This window comes from Haemaphysalis longicornis, unplaced genomic scaffold (genome assembly GCF_048455015.1).
Source record: "Haemaphysalis longicornis isolate Haplotype H1 unplaced genomic scaffold, Haemaphysalis longicornis Haplotype H1 scaffold_9, whole genome shotgun sequence".
In the NCBI taxonomy this organism is placed as follows: domain Eukaryota; kingdom Metazoa; phylum Arthropoda; class Arachnida; order Ixodida; family Ixodidae; genus Haemaphysalis; species Haemaphysalis longicornis.
This window is the reverse complement of record NW_027526460.1, coordinates 64,833,805-64,842,925: the sequence shown is the minus strand read 5'-3', so window position 1 is coordinate 64,842,925 and position 9,121 is coordinate 64,833,805. Positions and strand designations below refer to the sequence as shown.

The following is a 9,121-nucleotide window of genomic DNA, read 5'->3' as shown; positions in this document are numbered from 1 at the left end:
TACTGCGAGCGCTGCAAATATAGCGGCTAGCGGTCGCTAGTGTTTCAGTCACTGCGTTGCTCCTTCCTTCCTTGGTTGACGCTCGTGCCCACGTTTACTCGTGTCTGCTACTCCAGCATCACGGAAGAAGCGATGGAAGCAACACTGCCTTCAATCAGTACTGAGGCCCCAATGCTCTGCATTTACTCGTGTTCCCCTCGCGGGAAGGCGCGGGAATTTTTTTCTCATTATATAGCTTATTGGAGCGAAGCGTACATTAAAAGTAGTGTCAGTATGATTCTAACGAGGCAACCTTTCGAATTAACCAAATGTGTTTCGTCTGCATGGCCCCTTTAAAGGGGCCACATGAAGACACGATGCAGGCTTGGTTCATTAAAAAGACTGCTTTGTTCCGGTAAGAACAATACCAATTCTATCGCAAACTTTAAACAAATAATTGAGATATTAAAGAAAGGAGATGGAACAGCGGGGACTTCCCTGCAACTTTCCGGCGATTTCTCGGCGATGTCGCGGAATCTTGTTTGTGCGATTGTCGGCCGCCAGCATAAGCCACCAAAGCGGAATGTGACTGGGAGGTTGTAGCCGGCCCATAATACCTCTCTCCTGCCTGTTTTACATCACTCCGGCATGAAATTTGAAAGTTTTGCAATTTCTTGCGTTCGCGGAGCCGAGCGAGTCGCCAAATGCTACCTCTTTCGAGTTGAGCAAAGTTGTATTCTGTTTTCGTGAGAATCGGGTGAGCATTACTTGACTCAGCTCGTCTGATGAGGTTGGCATAACCAAACAGTGAAGCCGGAATATGTCATCGATATTCCTGTTAACTGCAAACGGTGGTACGGGGCCAGCCTAACATCCCTAATACCTGTGGTGTGGCTCCAAATGTAGGTATGCGTGGTGCAGTGAAGCTGTTTAGAAAATTGTTTTTTCGTGTCCGCAGTTAAAAATACTCCGAAATTTCTGAGCGTGCGCACTTGAGTGCGGGCCTCGTGGCATCCACCTGGCAGTTAACAAAACCAAGAAAATGCCTTGCACTGTGCCTCGCGGCGACTGCCCAGCATGGCCTGCGCACGTTAGGCCAAGCATACCCACTTAGGCGACCGACTGGCAGTAAAGAAGCCAAGATAATGCCGAGCGCTCGTGTGCGTGGCTTGCGGCGAACGTCTCCGGTGCAAGTTTGTCAAGCCAAGCCAAGCTGAAGGAGATTGGCCAAGATTGGCCAAGAAAATCTCCAGCGTTCACCGTAATCGTGGCAACACTTGCTTCGAAGAAGAAAGACACATCGTAGCGTACGCCTTTCCATGGTAACCTCCAATAATTATCCCTTCCAAAAAAATGAAAGAAGCTCGCACTTATAGCAACAATGATGGAGTAAAGGTCGTTCAGCAGCAAAGAAGAAGCAAATCGGCTGCAGTTGTGGACTTAAACCTTTGTGGTGTTTGTGAAGGTTGCATACAGCTTCGCTACCTTCAAGTCTTGCGTGTTAGTGTGAGCTTCCTTCATTTTTTTAAATACATAACTATTGTTTGATCCTAGCACTAAGTTTCCACATCCTCTTATTTATGGTGCAAGAGCAAGTCATGACATTGAAACTTTTTGTAAGGGCTGTAACTTGCATGAAGAGAAAACAACCTGTGAGGCAACAGCAAATGATTCCATCTCGGTGCTGTTCCGTATAAGATCTTGTTGCTTCATTTGAACTGGCTTTCTGTACAATCCGATTGCAAAAAAAATTAATTTCTTACTTATCTATGCATTTTATAATTGCTTATTTGGTTAAAGCGTGTGAAACAGAGACCAAAAAGTGCACACGTTTTAAACATGTGGCCTAAGCGTGCAGGGGCTCGCATCGGCGGCGACCATGTTCTAACATTGCGCTGAAAGGCACAGTCAATGGGCCAGAGTGCCTTGAATGGCATTTTATTCACAGACAAAAATAACACTCGTTAGACTTTTCAACACGGTCAACAACAACGCACTTTGGTATGAGGAAAAACGCCCCGCGCGCACAACCTCCCACCCACAGAGCTCAAACGCTCAACAAACAACACATGTAGAACACAAATGCGTAATCCCTTCCACGCTTAACTGCTGCCCAGGGAAAACATTCCCCCACAAAAGGGGAACGCAGAAAAAAAAGTCTGCAGTAAATGTCATCAAGCTCTGCGGTTCTCGAATGCAGAGCTCGAACGCTCGACAAACAACACACGGTGAACAAAAATGTGTAATCCCTTCCATGCTTAACTATTGCCTGAGGAAAACGTTCCCCCACAAAAGGGGAATGCAAAAAAAAAAAGGTCGGCAGTAAATGCTATCAAGCACTGCAGTTCCTTCCAAACAAGCAACAAAAAATCAGTTGCGTTAGCTATGACAGATAAAAGATCACTGTCGCTTTCATCACCTGGCATTTTATATTACCGTACATGATTTAAACTCAGTCTAGAATGCGACAAAAGGTGTCATTCTTTTAATTCCTTGCACCACTGCCTAGAGCACATTCACCTTTTTAGGGAGGCCGTCACAACCCTACTGAAAATATTTGATTTGATATGCTGAAGCTCGACTCTTCCATGCGCTGTTATACACTGCTCACTATTTTAAGTGCACTCCGTTGTTTAAACCAGCAAATCTCCGAAGCTCATTAGCGCACTGACGATATTGGGTGTTTGTGGGAAACTTGACCCTCAAAAGAGGGTTAGGTAAGTGAGGACCCAGGAGTGCTTGAACATGGGTAAACGAGTGGTGGGTTCAAGTTCGCACTAACTTGTTGTTTATCGTACCCAAGCTTATCTACCTCACAATTGTATCCACAAAGTTTGATGACCTGCGCATATTCTCAGTGCCCACTCAACTTCATGCGCATGTCTCAAATGCCCAAAATTTTACGATAGTTTACGTGAGCACGTAATCACTTTAGGACACTTCACCGCTCTGAGCAATCACAGCGAGTACATATGGGTCTCAAACTTTTCTATATTTAAGCCACACCACTAAGTCGACCAACCTCGGTGCAACCATTGCTTCATCAAGGTCGACAGTGTAAACTCGACCAGCACAACCTCCAGCTCCAACCAGCACAAGCCTTTGGAAATTCAAGCTACTAATACATAAAAAATAAATTTCATCCAAAAGCACTTACATCTTTGGTTTGGCTGCTTATTTTCTCTATTTTTGGCCACAAAGCTCTCCCGAAATTTCCCAGCCAAACTGGAGGCCTCTATAGCACGATTCGAACTCAATTTTTTTAGTCAATGACCCAGTCGCAAGTTTTTTCACTTCAGCCAGCAAGCTCTTTACATTGCTTTTGCAGGTTGAAAGAGCAAGGAAACGACCCAACAGCTAACAATAACTGTGGTATATACCCGACTTCAATCTCAGACACAGTTTTCCATTTGTGGCCACCCTTGTGAACGGCCTTACAGAACAAAGTTGCCCTAACCGAGCCGATAAAATAGCCGAAGATGCAGCCGTAGCAACTTTTCAAAAGTACTTGGAGGACTAGTAAGGCTGGCTTGAACGCCACGCTCCATAGATGCAAGCTACAATGTTGGCACAATTTGAGATCTGTGCTAGCCAGTGTAGACCGCAAATAGTCCCATCTACCGTTCACAGCAGAAAGATGGCGGTACACATTAGACAAAGCTGGTGTAAACTGGAAAAAGGCCAGCTAATAGTACAACCATTTTCGAGTCGCCTGTCTATACAAACTTTTCACTGTGTTATCCGCAGTCTCCACTATCTCAGAACAACGAACCGTTCGTGCGAGCAACGTCTAGCTACCCGCTGATTGTGTCACCTTGAGTACCTCGAGGTGACTACCACTACCAGGTCACTACCAGGTCACTACCAAAAAAAAACTAGCCGTTGCGTGCGACATTATTGCAGGACAGCAACACTTCGTGCATCATTTGGCCGATAGCCACATTATTGTTCTACCTACGTACTGAGAGCTTATGAATCAAAACATCATATTCGATTTCTTTCAGATTCTTTTCAGAACCTCTTGACAGCCCATTCTGCCACTTCCAGCAAACTAGCAGTCTGCACAATGTGCATTCAAAGTGCGTACCAGATTATTTTATAGTTTATACACAAGCTCATACGTCTGCAATTGCACCAAGTTTCTGAAAAAAAGGGCCAACGGTGTTATCAATCAGCACAATGACAAGCTAGTCGAGGTTAGGCACAACTGCCAACTGCACAACAATCGCACAAAAGCAATCAATGTCTGCTAGGCCATCACCCAACACAGTTGCTTGTATCTCTTTAACGGACACCCAAAATTTGACGCACTTCATTGCCGCGCACGGTTCATGTTTTCCATCCATTTGCAAGCTTTAAAGTATGAAAATAGGGCAGCAAATGGTCACTACAGTAACAAGAAAAACCACAAATGGAATTGCATTCAGAGTGACAACTGCATTTGCGGGAAGTTTGTTACTAATGATGCTTACTCAGCTTTGCTTACTTTGCCACGTTTCCCCCAGATAATATTTCATTCTACTAGTTCGACAAAGTGAAAACAAATAACACGATAACAAAGACGCAATTACAACACAATTTGGCAGCTTTGTTTCATATCATTCTTTCCAAGATGGCAGCAAGGCTCACATTACAAGTACATTGCTGAGGCTAAAAAGCAACTCAGGTTCCGGCCCAAAAAAACTCACTTTTGCACTCCAGCTATAAGAATGCTGGTTTCAGATCACTGCCTCACACATATGGACCATCAGTCGCCCACACAATGTTTTAGTTTCACTCACAAGCAAACCTTTCCAGTGGACAACTTCTAGTTACGTTCTAACAGTCCATGCACATAAATAACTCCCCATCGTCAGCATCCAGCGACGCCCATTTTGTACGAGGCTGCCACAGTGAACTTTGGCCTTCAAAAATGGCAACTAAATCAACAAAGACTGTCACTGCACCACGCATGCACATCTCTGGAGTCATTCGGCAACATGCGGAAGTGCTGAACATTTTGTTGACTGCCAACACTGAACAGAAATTAGCTGCAATGGCACCCAACACAACAGCTGCCATCATCCACAGAAGCGATCCACGCCTCTGCAATGTTCCAGGCACCAGGCAGAAGACGGCGAAATCAGTCTGTCATCCGCCGTGGACGTGAAAAGGAGAGGGGCAAGGGGGATGCCCTGAGGCACCACCCTCTCTACACTGCTTCCACAGGATCTCACAGAGCTGCACAGGAGTTGCCATCCAATCACCGAGAGGTGTCGTATGCAGTTGTGTCCTAGACGTTTGCGGAAAAGTTCCTCGCCAACACTAACACTGCTCCCACCGCACAACACTAAGTCCGCTTTCCTTCCTTGGCATACTGGAGGTAGAAAGCCAGCTTGATCCGTTCGAGTAGCTGGCAGAACTGAATGGCTGGTGCCAACTGGAGTTCCAGGAACTCTTGGACCACGGGAAGAGTCAGAAGGAGCAGGGCTTGCCCATCGATCTCCTGCAGTGGAAACAGTGAAAACGACTCGTTACGTTTGATCACAGCTAAAAAGAGGAGGGTGAAAGACACAACTAACTGGCAAAATAGCATCTACTCATAAACTCATGCAATCTCTGCCCACTGAGCATAAATAGTCACTATCGGAGCAACATTCATCATCATCATCCAAATCATAAGCAGCAGCAGCTATTGGATGCTAACTGCAAGACAACGGTCCGTCCTAATTACATCTGCCCCCCTTTTGGCCATTGCTGACTCTACTGCCTGTTGGCTTTTAGAATCAGTTCAAGAACAAGAAATGTGCAAAATAACATTTTTGCATAGTGCAAAAAGAGCAACCAACCTGTTCCTGCAGGACTCGAGCAAGCGGTGCACAGTTGGTGTTGGAGACAAAGCGAGCCACGTCTCCGACACTCCACTCCTGGGGGTTCGAGTCTAGGCACAGGTGAGGGATGTTTGGCTGTGACTGTGACTGCGGCTGCGGCTTTGGCTGCGACTGCGTGCTGCCCGCAGACGACGCACGGGAAGGGGCCTCAGGGGCCGACTGCACGCAACGAGAGAAAAGAAGACATTGCTGGCTTTGCTTTGATACTGGATTCCTAAACTACACAGATTGAAATTCCCATTTCCATATTTCAGGATTGGTGCAATGCCCTTTCTGTCAACAAATTATGGCAGGCATAGACGATATTGAGAAAACGAATTGCTTTAAGGCTCTGCCATGGAAAAAAATCCCTAGGGCATTTAAGCCTGCTTACAATCCTTGAAGGCAACACTTACAACTCGTTTACTGCTTTATCATACTCGCATCTCTTTTTTCGCTTTGGGTTATTTGCCCTTTGGCGCAAATTGCTTCCTCCATTTTTTTTCGGCTACTTTATGTTTGCGTCTCTTCCTTCGCTTTCATTTCTTTGTCCTTCGACATGAATTATGTCAGCAAGCAGACCGGCGCATGCAACAGCCACCCTAGAATCAGTGTTCTGCGTGGCTGTGACCACCTGTTCTACTCGCATGCATCACCTTCAGGTAACACAGGACACGCACTATTCCGTTTACGATTCACAGTTTTGTCAATTTTATGACGCAAGCACATTACCGTGCAAAGCTCCTGGTTCCTAGCCAATCACCCTAGTGTTTATGTGCCATGAAGAAAGCAACAACAACGACAAAAGCTTTTCTTCTACACTGGCAACGTGCTAAGATAACACGGTTGATAAAGCATCGGGCTGTAGCTGTGGAAATTTGAGTTCGAATCCCGCCTCATCACACGTACGTTATTTATTTACACTTTACAGCAGAGGCCGAACAACTGGACAACAGCAACTTCTACAATAACAGCAGCAATGGTTTTTTTTTTTTTTTTCAGAATGGTGCACTTTAAGCTTTAGATAATTAAACTGCAGTGTTTGAAATGGGCAATCAATATGGTACCTTGCCACTGGTGCCACCAAAGTTTATGAGCTATAATAAAATTAGTTTCAAGCGATTCATCAAAAATCCGCTTCCTACAGTGCACTCACCAGTGTTCATATTATTAGAAAATATGAAGATTACAGTTTTATGACCAACACTGCTTTGTGTATTGTGCCTCCAAAAATGGCTAATTACCTCTAATTATCTTGGGAACTAATTGTCTAACTCAAAAAATAATGGCACATTTGAAATCAGTGGGAAAAAAAGCAGGAGGACTGGAAAGATTCACAGAGTTTACTTATTATATAAAGAAATTGTTTTAAGACCCATGTTTAAAAAAAATGATCTGTAAACTTGCCTCAGCCATGCCCTCAGAGGAGAGAGAGTCCGGCGTGTCGGAGCGCGACGTCTGCTGCGGCTTCTTGTTGGACAGCAGACGTGCCCGCAGCGGCTTCTGCCACCGCAAGTCCAGGTTCAGGGTCTTGAAGTCCGGAAGGCGGGCACCTCGCGTCCGCACTCCAGGACGGTTTTCCGGGGGAGCAGCAGCGGCTGATGGTCCATTAGATGATGCAACAGCAGGAGAAGCGGTCCTGTAAAATTTGAAATTTCCAGAGTTGGCCTTTGCATTGACAGCGGAAAAAAAGGTCTTTCATCTAGACAGGAATCAGTGAGTTTAAGAGAGGCACAACCAGCACACAAGGCATATTCAAATGTGGTAGCACTTATTCTTCTCACATTCCAGGGTTTTGCAATCGTAGAGTACCCTGTATTTTTTCACCTACTCCTAATATGCTGGCGCCAATGAAAGCCGTCGGCACTGGCTTTGTAAGGAACAGAATGAGCGACCAAACACAATGATTAGCAAGTTGCAAGTTATTTATATTAGTTTTCATGAACTATGAGCCACAAAAAGACGATGAAAACAAGAAACGCACTGCCTGTTCGCTGACTTGGGTGGTCGTCCAACAGGGCGATGACCAATTTGGATCGGGTTTAGCGGACGGGTTCGCGGACGACCCGGCCGCCGGCCTGGTTTCTTCACCTCAGCAGCCGTAGCCGTAGCCGTTCCCTTGGATGGAGGTGGAGCTTGCACAGATGCTGCCTGCACAGCAAGTGAACACCACTCAGCTCCAGCACGCCAACAGGATGCTCTTTATGGAGAACTCGCCTCATTACATTCCTAAAGGAGTTACTAACTGACGACCAGTGGGCTTAAAATATATGAAAAAGCTGTGGTTGACTCCTCTGTTATAGGAATCGGTAAAACACGAAAGTGAAACGTGCAGCGAAATCTGATTTCTGAGCATGATTTGTGAGCTGAGCATGAAAGCTGAGCATGATTTGTGGGACAGCGGCTGTCTTGTGGGTGTGCTTGGTGAGCAACGTCCTGCTGGCGGGTCGCTTCGGCAAAGGTGTACTGGCGTTATTTCCGTGACGGATATGACGTCAGTGAAATCTTGGTGTATTCCAGCATAAAACTTTCGTGTTAAAATACAAAACCCGAAAAGAACAACCCGATGTATAATGTACTCTTTAGTACTAAAGGTTGCTTCGCTGCAAGAAGACCCTGTGTGCAGGGGTGCACCCTTTACAGGCCACTCGCTTTGTTGTACTAGCGTCACTTCCGTGACGGATATGACGTATGTGTAATCTTCGTGTACCTGGGAATAAAACACTTTCGTGTTAAAATTCTACATACTTATGAAAATGTTATATAAATTTTTTTGCAGATTCATGAAAACCTTCTTCATGGCTTAGTTTGCTCTTTTTAGAAATACGGAACTCGTAAGCTGAAATAAAAAATTACCCGCACCTCCCCGAGGGGGATCGTGAGGATGCAGAGCATCTTTGTTGCTATAGGGACCGGGCGGCCGTTGTATGGCACCTCCGTCGCTTCAGCGAACAGCGCCGCCCGTGGCGAACCGCTCGTCAGTGGAATGCCGGTGGCGGTCAGCGCAGCGTAACTGTGCATGGCTTTCTGTCATTTCTTTGCAGTGCGGCTTGCAAAGCGTACGTAACCCCACATGCATTTTTCAGGTCGGTAAATCTTGAGCATGGATGTGACGTTTACGAGGCATGCAATGCGTGTGATTTACGCCCACGCCCATACTCAGTATTTACAAATAGCAGACGACGCTCAATGCGCCAAGCTGGAAGTCAAGCTGGAAGTGAAAGTTCGTTGCTTCATGCAATTTTTTTATGCCTGCATGCATTTTCGCGCATCGAGGAGCATATTGCAGCTAA

The 9,121-nt window shown here is 45.8% G+C and overlaps 1 protein-coding gene across 2 annotated transcripts in view; it reads right to left on the bottom strand.

The window, feature by feature from the left end:
- Positions 1-1,887: 1,887 nt before the first annotated feature.
- LOC144152806 (scm-like with four MBT domains protein 2) overlaps positions 1,888-9,121 on the bottom strand; it is a 56,604-nt gene continuing 49,370 nt past the window's right edge. For both annotated transcript variants that reach the window (XM_077684270.1, XM_077684271.1), the window contains exons 18-21: positions 7,813-7,979; positions 7,236-7,467; positions 5,808-6,008; positions 1,888-5,464 (exon numbers count right to left, since the gene is read on the bottom strand). In XM_077684270.1, coding sequence (XP_077540396.1) covers positions 5,309-5,464; positions 5,808-6,008; positions 7,236-7,467; positions 7,813-7,979 — 756 coding nt within the window. In that variant the 3' untranslated portion in view covers positions 1,888-5,308. The remainder of the gene's footprint in view (positions 5,465-5,807; positions 6,009-7,235; positions 7,468-7,812; positions 7,980-9,121) is intronic.